The 16,858-nt window shown below is 42.6% G+C and overlaps 1 protein-coding gene across 1 annotated transcript in view; it reads left to right on the top strand.

The window, feature by feature from the left end:
• Positions 1 to 10,355, top strand: part of LOC130876329 (ankyrin repeat domain-containing protein 36A-like) — a 140,998-nt gene extending 130,643 nt beyond the window's left edge. The window contains exons 27-29 of the mRNA XM_057772858.1: positions 45 to 174; positions 7,913 to 8,104; positions 10,101 to 10,355. Coding sequence (XP_057628841.1) covers positions 45 to 174; positions 7,913 to 8,104; positions 10,101 to 10,355 — 577 coding nt within the window. The remainder of the gene's footprint in view (positions 1 to 44; positions 175 to 7,912; positions 8,105 to 10,100) is intronic.
• Positions 10,356 to 16,858: the final 6,503 nt, after the last annotated feature.

The following is a 16,858-nucleotide window of genomic DNA, read 5'->3' as shown; positions in this document are numbered from 1 at the left end:
TGATGCTGGAAACACTCATATGCCAATTCTGTACATTCTTACAGATTTAAGAAACTCTTTGAGGAGACAAAAAAGAAGCTAAATAAGCATGAAGGCAGAGAACTCAGTGGTCCTGGAGATTTAAACACCAGCCAATTTGATATGCATATCCCAATTAGTACACTAAGGCATGAGGTAATTTCAATAATCTGTAAGATTCAATATCTCTTGCTTTGGATAAATATATTCAGTGGCCAGTAAAAGATTTTAAAAAAAAAACAGCTTCACTGACTTGAAATCAATAAAATGGATTTTTTTCTATTAAAGGTGAGTTGTGATGATTCTCTTTATATCTTATTTATTAGATTTATTTATTTTATTGTTTGTCTATATACCACATGCATGCCTACTGCCCTCAGAGGCAAGAAAAGGGCAGGGAGTTACAGATGATTGTGAGCCACCATGTGGATACCTGGTACCAAACTCAGGTTCCCTGGAAGAGCAACAAGGACTCCTGACTACCAAGCCATATCTCTCCAGCCCCTCTCAATGCTGGCAGATGACTTACCAACAAACAGTCTACTGTTACAATGTCACAATCATAAGCACCTTTGTTGGTTCTGTTTGCCAGCAGCGTTATGGGCTGTAGTTGACAGCCTGGGAAAGCCAGTCAGCTGAAGTGTGTGTTACAATTCAGTAACACGGTGTATATTCACAGATACACAAATATCACCTCAATTTTTCAGTATTTTTATCATCCAAATATGCCCTAAACCTCTCAGCAATTGCTGTTTCATGCTGAGACTTAAGGAACCCAGTACACTTAACTGCTGTCAAGGTCGTCTATCTGAACGGTGTGTGAGAGACTCACAGTCTGCATCCTGGCTGCCTGGGCATCCTGCTCCTTTCATTCTTTCATTGTTCCGCCCATTGGAACATCTGTCAGCACTTCGTTTCCTCTCGGTGCCGATAGCGTCCCGTTATATGGGTAAGCTGTACATTTTGTTTACATGCTCACCAATCAATGGACCTCTGGGTTGTCCCCACTTTGAGCTTTGATTATTAACGGTGCTCTGGCAGTGCGGAGCCCAAGTTCTGCACGAAGCGGCTTCCTTTCTCTTGGCTGGCTGAGTCACGTGATGGCGCACTTGCTCTTCTGGGGAGCCACCAGCAGTGTGTGCCTTCTGCAGTGACTGCCTTCTTCTGTCTACTAGTCCTGAAGGACACTACAACTTCTCCACTTCCTTGCCAACACTCACTCCATCTTTTTACTTCTGTTCGTTTGTTTTGAAACACGGTCTCACTATACAGCCTTGGCTGGCTTCAAACTTGCAGAAACCCACCTGCCTCTGCCCCTGCCCCTGCCCCTGCCCCTGCCCCTGCCCCTGCCCCTGCCCCTGCCCCTGCCCCTGCCCCTGCCCCTGCCCCTGCCCCTGTCCCTGCAGGGCTGGGATTAAAGGTGTGAACCACCGCACTGACTTTTTCCATCTTTTTAACTAAACCAAGTTTCCATGACATGGTGGGTGGGTCACATCTACATTCCCCTAATGTGTGGAGCACAGGGGTCTCCACGGGTCTATTGGCCGCTAGTGTATCTCATAGAGGAGGTCTAGCTAGATTGTTTCTCCGGCCTTAAATTGGTTAACTTTTCACTGGTATTTGTGGTCCTTTGTATGTCTTGGATGTGAACTCTTCATCAGGCACATGAACGCGCAAGTATTTTCTTCTTCTCACCTTTGCACTCCTTGGCAGTGTCTCTGAAGCACACTGGCGCATGGTGATGGAGTCTGCTCAGCTGTTTAGGCTTTAATGTCCTAACACAAAGTTTTGCCTGATTCAGTCACGACGACGTGTGCCCATGTACTTTTCTTAGAATTTGTGCATCTCATTTCATACTTTTAATGTTGCTTTCTGAGTGAATTTTATTAGTGGTGTTTCATAGTCACCAGCACTTGTTTTTTTTTTTTTTTCACGTGTGGATACCAAGTTGCCCCAGAATCATTTCTTGTTGGAAAAAAATTGTCCTGGAACTAGCTCTTATAGACCAGGCTAGCCTCGAACTCACAGAGATCTGCCCGCCTCTGAGTGCTGGAATTAAAGGCGTGTGCCACCACGGCTAAAAATATTGTTCTTAAGAATGATTTTGCAGCATTTTGTTGAGATTCAATTGATCATAAACACGGGAGTTTGCTTTGGGTCCCGCATGCCAGGACCAAATCAAGTCGATTTCTCAGGGGAGAACTCTTTTCAGGAGTGTGTGGCTTATGCCAGCTGTCTTCTGTGACAAGTTGCTGGGGTGGAAGCGATAACTTCATTCCGGTATAGACCTTCTCCTTTTTTTAATTGATATTTATTGAACTCTACATTTTTCTCTGCTCCCTTCCCTGCCTCTCCCCTCTCCCCTTCAAACCTCCCCCAAGTCCCCATGCTCCCAATTTACTCAGGAGATCTTGTCTTTTTCTACTTTCTACTTCCCATGTAGATTAGATCTATGTGAGTCTCTCTTAGTGTCCTCATTGTTGTCTAAATTCTCTGGGATTGTGGTTTGTAGGCTGGCTTTATTTGCTTTATGTTTAAAAACCACCTATGAGTGAGTACATGTGATAATTGTCTTTCTGTGTCTGGGTTACTTCATTCAAAATAATGTTTTCTAGCTCCATCCATTTTCCTGCAAAATTCAAGATGTCGTTATTTTTTTCTACTGTGTAGTACTCCATTGTATAAATATACCACATTTTTCTTATCCATTCTTCGATCGAGGGACATTTAGGTTGTTTCCAGGTTCTGGCTATGACAAACAAAGCTGCTTTGAACATAGTTGAGCACATGTCCTTATGGCACGATTGAGCATCCTTTGGATATATACCCAAAAGTGGTATTACTGGGTCTTGAAGAAGGTTGTTTCCTAATTTCCTGAGAAATCACCACACTGACATCCAAAGGGGTTGTATCAGCTTGCATTCCCACCAGCAATGCAGAAGTGTTCCCTTTTCCCCACAACCTCTCCAGCATAAGTTGTCACCAGTGTTTTTGATCTTGGCCACTCTTACAGGTGTAAGATGGAATCTCAGAGTTGTTTTGATTTGCATTTCCCTGGTGACTAAGAATGTTGAACATTTCCTTAAGTGTCTTTCAGCCATTTTAGATTCCTCTGTTGAGAGTTTTCTGTTTAGGTCTGTACTCCATTTTTTTTTTATTGGATTATGTGATCTTTTGGTGTCCAATTTCTTGAGTTCTTCGTATATTTTGGAGATCAGACCTCTGTGTGATGTGGGGTTAGTGAAGATCTTTTCCCATTCTGTAGGCTGTCATTTTGTCTTGTTGACCGTGTCCTTTGCTTTACAGAAGCTTTTCAGTTTCAGAAGGTCCCATTTATTAATTGTTTCTCTCAGTGTCTGTGCTGCTGGGGTTCTATTTAGGAAGTAGTTCCCTGTGCCAATGCGTTCAAGTGTACTTCCCACTTTCTCTTCTATAAGGTTCAGTGTGGCTGGCTTTATGTTGAGGTCTTTGATCCATTTGAACTTGAGTATTGTGCATGGTGATAGATATGGGTCTACTTTCATTCTTCTACATGTTGATATCCAGTTATGCCACCACCACTTGTTAAATGTTTTCTTTATTCCATTTGATATTTTTTGCTTCTTTATCAAAAGTCAGGTGTTTGAAGATGTGTGGATTGATATCCGGGTCTTCTATTTGGTTCCATTGGTCCTCCTTTCTGTTCTTATGCCAATACCTGGCTGTTTTTAGTACTGTAGCTCTGTAGTAGAGTTTGAAGTCAGGGATCATGATGCCTCCAGAAGTTCTTTTATTGTACAGGATTGTTTTGGCTATCTTGGGTTTTTTGCTTTTCCAAATGAAGTTGAGTACCATTCTTTAAAGGTCGTTGAAGAATTTTGCTGGGATTTTGATGGGCATTGCATTGAATCTGTATATTGCTTTTGGTAAGACTGCCATTTTTACTATGTTAATTCTGCCTGCCCAAGAGCATGGGAGATCTTTCCACTTTCTGGTGTCTTCTTCAATTTCTTTCTTCAAAGATTTAAAGTTCTTGTCATACAAGTCTTCCACTCGTTTGGTTAGAGTTACTCCGAGATATTTTATGCTATTTGTGGCTATTGTGAAGAATGATATTTCTCTGATTTCTTTCTCAGCCCATTTATCATCTGTGTGAAGGAGGGATGCTGATTTTTTTTTAGTTAATCTTGTATCCTGCTACATTGCTGAAAGTGTTTATGAGTTGTAGAAGTTCCTTGATAGAATTTGGGATCGCTTATGTAAACTATCATGTCATCAGCAAACAGTGAGAGTTTGACTTCTTTTCCAATTTGTATCCGCTTGATCTCCCTTTGGTGTCTTATTGCTCTAGCTAGGACCTCAAGAACTATATTGAATAGATATGGAGAGAGTGGACAACCTTGTCTTGTTCCTGATTTTGGTGGAATTGCTGGGAGTTTCTCTCCATTTAGTTTGATGTTGGCTGTTGGCTTGCTGTATATTGCCTTAATTATGTTTAGGTATGTTCCTTGTATCCCTGTTCTTTATCATGAAGGGATGTTGTATTTTGTCAAAAGCTTTTTCAGCATCTAATAAGATGATCATGTGGTTTTTATTTTTCAGTTTGTTTATATGGTGGATGACGTTGACAGATTTTCGTATGTTGAACCATCCCTGCATCTGTGGGATGAAGCCAACTTGATCATGGTGGATGATGGTTCTGATGTGTTCTTGGATTCGATTTGCTAGTATTTTATTTAGTATTTTTGCATCAATGTTCATGAGTGAGATTGGTCTGTAATTCTCTTTCTTAGTAATGTCTATCTGTGGTTTGGGTATCAGGGTAATTGTAGCCTAATAAGAGTTTGGCAATGTTCCTTCTGTCTCTATTGTGTGGAATAATTTGAGGAATATTGGTATTAGTTCTTCTTTGAAAGTCTTGTAGAATTCTGAGCCGAAACCATCTGGTCCTGGGCTTTTTTTGGTCGGGAGACTTTTGATGACTGTTTCTATTTCTTCAGCTCTTATAGATGTGTTTAGTTTGCTCGTCTGGTTGATCTTCACCTTCTTAAAGGGACAGTAGAAGACATAGTAGACTGTCCTTCCTGCTCTTGTCACCTATTCTGCTGGAAAACAGCAAAGGAAAATTAAGGGTAACATTTGCCAAGAGGGAATAACAATATGAATGGGAAAATAAGAGTTCCAAGATCCTCCATGGCAACAGGATGCCCACAGAGAAAGGTTGGTTGTATGCCAGCTGTAAGCCCTCAGCAGACTTCTAGGTGCCAAGCAAGTGACTGCACATGTCACAGCTGGAAGGCTCTTAGACACCATTGGTGCCAGCCAGGAACAGTCTCTTGCAGAGCAAGCCTGCAGTTCACAGACCAGAGTAGCAGCGGACTCCACCCTTGAGTTCTCAAGCCTTCTGTTCTTGCAGCCCCAGAACATAAGAAATTATGGGCCCTGGGCCCTGATTGGCATGCAAATAAGGTTAGAAATGGGGCCAATCAAGGAAGAGCAGTCAAAAAGCTATCAGCAACTCCAGTTGCTATGGTGTCACCTGTTATTCTTCTGACCTGATCCCACTTGGGGCTCTGACTGTAAAAAGTCAGGACCTTCATGCAGCTGAGGAGGGGTTAGCTCCCCTGGATGCAGCTGAAGAGGAGTTAGGCCCCCTGGGTGCAGCTGAAGAGGAGTTAGGCCCCCTGGGTGCAGCTGAGGAGGGGTTAATTCCCCTGCATGCAGCTGAGGAGGGGTTAACCCCCCTTCAGTCCCTTTGCTCTCAGGGATGGAAAGCTCTTTATTTGGCGAAGTTAATGTGCCCAGCTTATTCCTTGCTGATTCTGAAACACAGTAAGATCTGGCCTTTAAAGATGGCTGGTTCTTTCTCTCTTCTCCATTGAAACAGTTGGGCTCTCCCCTAATAATTCCCTCTTTGCTCTCATTTCCTCAAATCGTGGTCACAGAATCTGTGGACCCAGTTCACTGACAGCATTTAAGTTGTATCGCTTCCTTTTAGCTCACATCCGTGTTTTACCAACTAAGGGACACGATGTCAGCTTCAGTTAAGCGACTCTTACAGCTGACAGTTAGATTCTCTTTTGATGTGGTGCTGTGTGAGTTTTCTGGAGAGATGGGGTCTAGATGACAGACCAAAAAAAAAAAAAAATGAATCCAAAGCTAGGCACATGCCTTTAATGCCATTGCTCACGAAGTAGAAGCAGGTGGTTCTCTGTGAGTTCAAAGCCAGCCTGGTTTACATGGTGAGTTTCTGGACAGATTTAACTACGTAAGAGAAAGACCTTATCTCAAAAACCAACAAAGAAAAAGAAATAAAAAGCTCTACCCAAGCCTAACGGATTTGCTGTAACTGACAGGAACACGGGTGATTCAAAGGCAGCGGTGTTCCCCCATATTCCCCTCACAGCATGAAGGCCGCGCTGCTGGAGAGCATCTCTCTGCAGCAATTCCTGCTTTCAAACCTCTGGGAAAGGCCTTGCCTACCATGTAATCTGAGTGAGTTTCCCGAGCCTGTGGGCTTCCTCGGCTTCCCAGGCCCTATGAGCCTCTTTCTTGCCCAGCAAGGAGGAAGTGATAAGCACCTGGCATCTGACTTTGTGCTAGAACCAAAGCTGACCCTCTTCACAGCACCCACTTCATTCTGGGGCACCACACTTCCTTCTTTCACCTCCTCGTGTCTAACCCACTAGAGCCGCACCACTCAACCCAAGATTACAGGGCAATAGGTCAGCCCATGTCCAGAGTACAGCCCCTAAACATCCTGTAGTAACCAGGGAACATGGCAAGGAAATTATGATCATAGCAATAACTTACTAAGTATTGCTCCCCTAGGGAAATCCATGTGCTAGCTATATCAGACTTAGCCTTAATCCCAGCACTTGGGAAGTAAATGGATCTCTGTGAGTTTCAGGCCAGACCAGTTTACACAGAGTTCCAGGCTAATGAGGGACACACAGTGAGATCCTGTGTTAACAAACCACCCATACTAGAGACCAGTTAGTAAAACAAGCTCACACTCATGGGTCGGGTTGTAAAACCACAACCACAGACCACTATTATAACAAAGGGAAGTTTAGTTAGACCCCACTTATCCTGCTCTCCTATCACCCCAATACAGCCAACCACAGTTTGTCGCGATCGTCATTCGATGAGTGTTTTGTGAAATGAGTCAAAAGTTTGCAAGGCAGTGCTCTTGAATCAGAATATTTTTGTTTTAAAAACAAACAAACATATTGCTAGCCAGGTGGTGGAGGATTTAATTCCAGCACTCAGGAGACAGAGGCAGGCAGATCTTTGAATTCAGGGACAGCTAGGGCTACAGAGCGACTTCTGGGACAGCCAGAGCTACACAGAGAAATCCTGTCTCAAAAAAAAAAAAAAAAAAAAACACAAAGTAAAAGAAAAGAAAGAAGGGAGGAGGGAGAGAAAGAGGGAGGAAGAAAAGAAATTACAGGCACTGCTGGTGTGTAACTTACCATGTTATTAAGGAAAGAATAAACTTAGGCGTGGAAAATGATGGCTTGATTCAGGTGTGTCTGATGAAGAGGATTGTGTAAAGAGCATATTTTTGTCATTCTGCTGGGTTTAATTCAGGCTAATTAGATGGAGTACATTCTAACAGTCTGTTATAGAGTGTAGCTTTAGTTTATTACAGCTGAGCGGGCATCGGTCGTCCACTGGCTTTGCCCTGGACTAGCTGAGTGGGCATCGGTCGTCCACTGGCTTTGCCCTGGACTAGCTGAGCGGGCATCGGTTGTCCACTGGCTTTGCCCTGGACTAGCTGAGCGGGCATCGGTTGTCCACTGGCTTTGCCCTGGACTAGCTGAGCGGGCATCGGTTGTCCACTGGCTTTGCCCTGGACTAGCTGTCTCAGTTTACATCCCTCACCGTGAAACCATATTTTTTACTCATACAGCTCTACAAGCTGAGAGAAACTTGGGAAACTACATATTACAAGTATCTACACACGGTTGTAAAGCTTCAGTTCATGGAGCAGGAGCTAGCAGCGATAAAAACAGAACAAAAGAAGTGCGGACGCCTCCTCGAGAACCACAAGAACTTAGAAGAAGAAGTTCTTCACTGCAGAAGCTTGATGCAGGAGCACGCGGTAGGTGGTGAGAGCCCTGTAACCCGAACAGAGCGACATGCTTGAACTCATTTTAGCACAGCGGTAATGTGGACTATATCCCTTGCGTCTCCTCCTCTTCCCATAACAGCAGTTGACTTTGTAGATTTCTTTTTTTTTTTTAAAGATTTATTTATTATGTACACAGTGTTCAGCCTTCATGTATGCCCGAAGGCCAGAAGAGGGCACCAGATCTCATTACAGATGGTTGTGAGCCACCATGTGGTTGCTGGGAATTGAACTCAGGACCTCCAGAAGAGCAGTCAGTGCTCTTAACCTCTGAGCCATCTCTCCAGCCCGACTTTGTAGATTTCTGAACAGCGTCTGTCTCTTCAAAGTTTTCAGTGTGTGTCATTGTTCTGGTTTGCTTTTCTATTGCTGTAAAACAAAAAACAAACCACTGACTGAAAACAGCGAGGGGAGGGGTGAACTGACTACTTTTATGTCAACTTGACACAACTTAAAGTGATCGAAGAGGAGGGAACCTCAGTTAAGAGAACACCTCCAGATGGGCAGGGTGGCGCACGCCTTTAATCCCAGCACTCGAGAGGCAGAGGCGGGTGGATCTCTTAGTCCGAGGCCAGCATGGGCTACAGATGTTCCAGGACAGCCAGGGCTACACAGAGAAACCATCTCAAACAAGCAAACAAACAAAATAAAACAAAGAAAATATCTCCACAAGATCTGGGTTTCTTAATTTGTGATTGGTGGGGAGGGCCGCTGGCCTCCAATTAGGGGTGGTGCCACCTGTGGATGCTGATCCTGAGTTCTATAAGGAAGCAGGTGAGCCAGGCATAGGGAGCAAGCCTGTAAGCAGCACCCCTGAGCTCTGCATCAGCTCCTGTCTCCAGGTCCTGTCCTGAGTTCCTGCCCTGACTTCCTTCCACGATGGACTTGGAAATGTAAACCAAATAAACCCTTTCCTCCACAACTTCTTTTGGTCCTGGGGTTTCATCATAGCAATAGCAACCCTAAGACAGGAGGAACGTGTTTCTAACAGGTTTCCAGGTCCTACTCACACTGAAAGAAACCAACTCAGGAACTCCAGTGAAGCAGGGCAGGCTTGGTCTCCACATCTCCTTGCCCACAGGCCAGTGCAATGGAGGTAATGTGTCAAGGGAGGTTCCTCCGTCCCAGATATGTCTAGGTTAGTAACAAATTTACAAAAAATTATTGATCTTCCACAATATTTTAATTAGACAATCATTTGTGTCTTAAGACAAATTTACAAAAATTATTGATCTTCCACAATATTTTAATTAGACAATCATTTGTGTCTTAAGACAATTGAGAAGAAAAAAGTTCTATGTGAAAATTAAAACACACTCTTAAATATTTCCTTCAGTTACAGTTATGTTTTTAAAATGTTTTTGAGTTGATTCTTTTGTTCTGTGACTTATGAAACTACATTGGAACTAGCATGAGGGTGACTCAGAACACAGGGCTCCAGGTTCAAAGGAAAACAATTTACTATTTTTATGTTTTAAATTTTTTAATAGTTTTTGGTTTGGGGGTTTGGGGTTTTGTGGGGGGGTGTGGGTATGATTTTTCAAGACAGGGTTTACTCTGTGTAACAGCTCTGGCTGTCCTGGAACTTGCTTTGTAGGCCAGGTTGGCCTCAAACTCACAGAGATGCACCTGTCTCTGCCTCCCGAGTGCTGGAATTAAAGGCATCTACCACCACTGCCCGGCTTTAATTGGGTTTTGTTTTGTTTTGTTTGAGACAGGCATTCATTATATAGACCAGACTAACCTCAAATTCAGAGATCTACCTGCCTCTGTCTCCCACGTGCTACCATGCTGGCTTTATGTGTTAAATATAATGCAGTTGACATTAGTAATAAAAATTTTAAATCCCAGCATCTTATTTAACATACTTACAACTACCTGTGAGTTGATGATTCTTAACTAAAGGGAACAAGAGCAAAGTAGTTGTTCGAAGATTAATTATTTTGGAATTTTGTACTTTTTGCTTTAGATCCAAGCAAGAGATCAAAACAAAACTAAGGATTTAAGAGATGCGGATGAAGTGGTCACAATAGGTGAGATGGAACTCAGAATTAAGACCCTGGAATCTCAGCTGGAATCCACGAGGGGAGCTCAGCGCAGTCTCCGGGAAGGAGACTCCGAGCGAGCACCACCGAGCACTGCTGTGCTGGAGAGCTTGCCTTGCCAGGACACAGCCCCTGCTAAGAGAGCTGGGCGAGCAAGCCAGCCGAGTCCGCGGAAATAGCAGAGCTTGTTGGTTTGTCTCTGCCACAGGTCGACGGGTACCGGGGACCAGACTCGGAGTTAGAGAATGAATGTGCCCTTGGACTGCATTAGGGGAGGCTCTCGTTTCTTCCCCTTCTCAGTCTGGGTTTCTGTGGCCTTTTGCCCCCAATGCTTTCATGTAGCTAACATGGTTCATTAGTCTTTTAGGTTAATATTCTAAAGTTTCCTAAATACGGCATTTATGTTCTTATTAAACTACTTTTTGCCATTTTATTGAATAGAAATCTTAACATGTGTAACTATTTGGGGAGTGTTACAACTTAACAGCGATGGACAAGGAGTAATGACAAATGCCCCTGCCATGTTCTTACATGGGGCAGACTTTCCTGGATTGGGATCTTTGGTGTCATTTATTGAAGGGTCCTTGTTGACAACTGTCATTGGCAGGTTTTCTAGATGGTATAAAGACATGCTTATGACACAGGAAAGGAACACACAAATGAAGGAAGAAAAATTGATAAAATCATCAAAATAACCGCATGGTCAGTCTGAAGGGGTGTGTGAACCTCAGAAAGAACGGACCCCCCAGGTTGGCTTGGTGATGTCACAATAATGGACTCGGGAGAGCCACTCTCACTCCCGCTGGTCACCCCCAGAGTTTGCTGCTCTCAACCATCCCTCAGTGCCAAATACTGACTTTTGCCCAGGGTTCAGGTGAACTGCGCCGAGAGTAAAAGCAAAAGCGTGAAATGACTTCAAGGAAGGGTTTTTTTAAGTCCTAAGCCAATTTACAAAACACAAGTTACTTCTAGATTGGTTTTCAGTTTTATTTTTAATTAAGTATACTTAAGAGCACAATAATTACTAATAAATGTATGTATAGCATGATGTTTTTATAGTTAAACAGACGATTATACCCATCATCCACATAAATTTACTCCTTAAAGTACAAGTATTAGGGCTAGAGAGATGGTTCAGTGGTTAACAGCATTTATGCTCTTCCGGAAGACCCAGGTTCAAGTCTCAGCATCCACGGGGCAGCTCATAACCACAGTCCCAAGTGATCCAGTGCCTCCCCCTGGCATCCCAACGCACTCCATGCACACAGTACACAAACGTACAAGCAGACAAAACACCCATACGCATAAAAATTAAAGGAATAAAAATTCCTAAAACAAACATGTTCATGGCATCATCAAGACTTTTTAATTTAATTTTGTTAAATATGTGCACTTGTGTGGGTAAGAGCACATGAGTGCAGATATTCACAGAGGCCAGAGGTCAGATCCCCCTGAGCTGGAGTTCAGTTGGTTGTGAACCTGAGATGTGGGTGGTAAGAATTGAACTCAGGTCCACCGGAAGAGCAGTAATGTGATCTTAACTGTGGAGCCATCTCTCCTGCCCCATGTTCAAGAATATTGTCAGTGGTCCCCTTCCCTCCAGAAGGCACAGTGCTACCTTCCTGTTAAGTTGTCTCTCTCACTTGTTAGTCCCCGGTTAGTTCAGAAACTCTCTAGAAACGTTTATTTAAAATAATTTTAAATCTATAGTTGTGTATAGTGGCATTTTTACCCTTAAGGCACTGTCTAAATGACAATTCTGTTCAATCATGTGACTCCTTTTAAGACACGAGTTGCTTGGAGAAGGAGATACATTCTGAAGTCTGCAGTCTCATGGGACTAGAGAGACTGGAGGTGGCCAGTCCACAACCTCTCCAGTAGGACAGAGTTTGGCCAAGCATTCTGAGGGAAAGCCTGTTCTGAGTCCCTTGTAATGAGCAGCTTCGTGACAGTATTGCTATGGAGTTTGTGACCCCTGGGAAAAACTGTAGACTCAGTCCAATTATTGTTAAAAGACTTACTGATTAGCTGCTAGCAAGATGACAGCCTTAAAGCGGAATCTTGGGCATGTCATGAAGGAGGGGTATGGGGAAAGGTTTTTTTAAAACTTTTATAAAACCACAAGACCTTCAAGCAAGCAAAAGTTGGTCTGTTCTGCCAAGTTTAAGTGGCTACAGTGACTCAAAATAATCTTTGGATATCTGTGTAAAAAATTTACAAAACAAAAAAGCAGTTGGTTATATCATAGCAAGTAGATGGTCATGGTGGAGGTCACTGAGTCAATGTTGTTAGGAACTTATCTTCCAAGGACTAAGTCAGAGATGAATGACTGGTGGGTACCAAAGGCAGATGCCTAGCACAGAGCGCATTTCCTTTAGCCATCACATTCCCACTGGATCATGTGAATCAAGTCATTAATACACATTTATAGAGAGCTAAAGGTTGATATCTTAATTGTGTTGAATGTACATACATATGTAAGTAGCAAGTTTATGATACAAGGGCCAATACAAAACAAATTGCATGGGTTTGTGTGTGCGTGTGTGTGTGTGTGTGTGTGTGAGTGTATGTCTCTGTGTGTGTGCTTTTTTATTGTTATTTTGGTTTGCTTTTTATTGTGTTTTTTGTTTTGGGGTTTTTTCAAGAGAACATGAAATTAGGTGGTTTGGGAGGAGGGAGGAGATCTGAGAGCAATTAGAAAAGGGGAAAGAATATGATCAAAATATATTTTATGAAAGAAATTTTTAAAAATACATAAAATATACTTTTTCAAAAAGCATTTGCTGCTTTGTCAGAGGATCCCAGCACTCCTATCAGGTGGTTTACAACCACCTGTAACTCCAGCTCCCAGACATCTATCACCCGCTTCTGGTCTCCACAGGCATCTTCATGCATGTGTGTACACACATGCAGACAAACATGTAGTGCAGGACAATTGTCTATATTCTATCAATTATGTTTTTAAAAAATGCTGATTGGCCAGTAGTCAGGCAGGAAGTATAGGCAGCACAACCAGACAGGAAGTAGAGGCAGGTCAGTGAGAACAGGAGAATTCTGGGAAGGAGGAAGCCCATTCAGCCCCAGTCCTGTCTCAACCACAGAAGAAGAAAGATGTGATTGCCTCACTAAAAAAGGTACCCAACCATGTGGCTAACATAGATAAGAATAATGGGTTAATATAAGTTATAATAGTTAATAAAAGCCTGAGCTAATGGGCCAATCAGTTTATAACTAATGTAGACCTCTTTGTGATTCTTTGGGACCTAATAACTGTGGGAACCGGGCAGGACAGAAACCACCGACAACAAACATGCATATGGAATAAAATAAAGAATTAAACAATTTTAACATATTTAAAGAAATAATGTTAACTTTATTTATAAATGCAAATCAAGTGAAAAAATGATGAGAGATAGTTTATCTAATATGAGATAGTTAATTAATAAGAGAGATAGTTCATGTTGGGGTCTGGTCCAGGCTAGCACCAGACCCTGACAATGATATAACTTACAGTAAAATTTGATTCAAGGAAGTGAGTATCACTGCCTCTAATTAGAGGAGTGATGCGTGATGCTTTGTGTTGGCGTCTGTGTAATTTAAATCGGTTGTGATTCATGACACTTTCAGTTTTCCAGCAGCACAAAAGGGTTGACATCCCAACCAGAGAAAATGATTCACAACCAAGCATACAACCACACGTAGTTTTAATTTAAATGAAAATGATATAAATGTATTATATGAAGTAAGAAAACACATATAACATTAAAGAAAACTAAATTCTTTTTTATTTTTCAGTTTCTTTAAATACAAGTATATCACCAATTGCTATATTATGCTACTGCGACTTTATCTTATTTTGCAGTCATTACTGTACAAATTCATTGTTGACATAGTGCAATTTGGATAGTTGAGTTAGCATGTATTTGAATTTTATCTATAATTGTACAAACAACTGAGGTCTAGTATGACACGATCATACAGCCATGCAACTCCTCATCCTTTTCCCCTTCTGCATCCTTACCTCACTGTCCTACAGGCGCAGACACACACATACACAGTCCTCTGTTATTTCACTGTCCCATACACACATACACATGCACCTAAATTTCACACTTGGAATACAACCTGTAATGCATACCTCTGTTGGGGTATATTTCATTTAGCATGATCACAGTCTATTTTTTCTGTTTTCCTGCAAAAAATAAATAGCACCATGGTTTCATTTTTCTTTCTGGAAACTTTTATCATGCTCATACAGAGTATTTAGTTGCCAATGAACCTGTTGATAGGTGCCTGGATGGATTCTGTATCTTGTGTCCTGTGATTGGTGCCACTGTGGACAGATGCAAGCAAGTACTGTATTGTCAGTTTTTATTCATGTTAGTACACACCCTGAAGAGGCACGGCTGCACTGTCAATCGTTCTACATTTGTTTATGTATTTTGTATTCATTTAGTTATTTATATGAGTATTGGTGCTTTGCTGTGCATATGTTTGTGAAGCGTGTGCGTGTGTGTGTTCAGTGCCTACGAGGGAATAAGAGGGCATTAGAGCCCTTAGGACTGGCTGTGAGTCACCTTTAGTACTGGGAATTGAAACTGTGTCCTCTGCAAGAGCAGCCAATGCTCTTAACCACTGAACCATATCTCCACCCCTGGTTATTATTATATAATGTAATGTATGATTGTATGCTATATAATATAATAAAATATACAGGGGCATGCCGTACTAATTTGCATAGCAAACAAAGCACTTTACATTCCCCCGGTATGTAGAAGGGATATTTTGCCTACTTCCTCACCAGCAAATACTTTCATAGCTGCTTGTTCCTTGTTTTATTGATGCTCGCCTTTCTGAATGGAGAGAGATGGGCTCTCCATGTGCTCTGATTTGTGTTTCCCTGGTGACTGAGGAGAGGACATTTCTTCCTGTATTTGCTGGCAGTTTCTACACCCTCAACTGAAAGGTTTCTGTTTGTTTTGTGCATGTGTTTATTGGAATGTTTGGTTTGGGGGGCATTAAGATTTTGAGCTATTTATATGTACTGTGTCTCAATCCTCTGTTGAATATCTGGGAAGTATTTCTCCCTTCTGTACAATCGCTTTCCCTCACTGTGTGTGGGGGCTTTTAAATTTTACATAATCCGGTTTGGTAATTCTCGCAATGCCCTGAGCTCCTCAAATCCTATACAGAACAGATTGCCTATCCCTCTACACTGAAGCCTTCCCACTGTTCCGATCCTACATTAACATCTGTTCTGCTTTGAGATGCTTTTTGCATAGTGTGGACCATAGAGATGTCATCTTAGTCTTTATGTCTTCACTTTTCCCAGCATGCTTGCTGCTTCTTTACAAAGTGTGTGTTTTAGGCGCTTTTGTTGAGACTCACACAGCTGTATTGCTGTGGGCTAACATCTGGTTTCTATTCCACTGGTCTACATGTTTGTTTCTGTGCCATTATCATGCTGGGTTTTTTTTTTTCTTTTGTTTCTTACCATGGCTCTGCACTGTAACTTGAAGTCAGGTGATGTTTCTGACACGCCTCTTCTTGCTCACTTTTAAAATAAAGTATCTCTTGCCTTCATTTGGATGATATTTTCCTAAGAAGGCAGTGATATCCAGGCTCTTTAAATACCAGCTCTAGACAACCAAGTTCATGTTTGAATACTTGGTCCCCAGTTGGTAAAACTGAGAAGGATTAGGTGATATGGTGATATGGTGATATGGCCTTGGCCTTGTGGAGGTGTGGGATGGGCTTTGAGGTTTCAAAACACTCATTCCCCTCATTCCAAAATAACTTCATCCCCACTGCATCTCTCTCTCTCTCTCTCTCTCTCTCTCTCTCTCTCTCTCTCTCTCTCTCTCTCTCTCTCTCTCTCTCTCCTCTCGTGTGTGTGTCCTTTGTGGTTGTGGATCAAGGCTTGCGCTCTCAGCTGTTCCTGCAGTCTGCCACCATGAACTCTAACCCTCTGAAACCAGAAGTCAAATTGTTGGACCCTAGCATCCAAACACCGAGGAGGAGTCGCCCCCAGAGACCACCTCTCACACCATAGCTGATGCAAAAGCATGAGGATTTTATTAACTCTGTCATGACAGGGTCCCTCAGCATTCGAAAAGCCGAGAGACCTCGAATAGCTGGTACAGGCTACTTTTAAAGGAGAAGCAGCGGGGGGGGGGGGGGGGGAAGGGGTGTTCATTGACCATTATGATTGGCTTATTCGAAAGGGCTATTACCAATAATTGGCTGGAGAGCTGTTGCCAGATCAGATGAGGTAGGAGGTCATTTTGACCCCATTTCCCAGGGACTGAATCAAAACATACGTGTATGGGTAATAATTGTTCAGGAACTGACTCAACATCTTAAAGGTCATCTTGCCCCAATTTCTGGAGAACATACGTCCATGTGTAGCTGTTAGGTCCTTGGTTCCCAGGGGAGGAGGGGAAGCACTAAGGCATGGAGGCTGAGAGGGTTCAGAATTGTCAGAAATGACTTCAGAATTGTCTTAAAGTTTTACAAAATCAAACGCTAAGCTTCTTCGGCCACCGTGTTTAGTCAACAGTAGAAAAATTACTAAGACAGGTTGCACGATCATAGGTTCCCAAACAGCTTCTTTGTCCATCCTTCCTTTTGGTTCCATCCTCCACCAGTACCTGGCTTCCCTGGTCCACACCCCTTCTCTACT

Source organism: Chionomys nivalis, chromosome 6 (assembly GCF_950005125.1).
Source record: "Chionomys nivalis chromosome 6, mChiNiv1.1, whole genome shotgun sequence".
NCBI lineage: Eukaryota > Metazoa > Chordata > Mammalia > Rodentia > Cricetidae > Chionomys > Chionomys nivalis.
The sequence above is the reverse complement of the archived record's forward strand: the minus strand, read 5'-3'. Positions and strand labels throughout refer to the sequence as shown.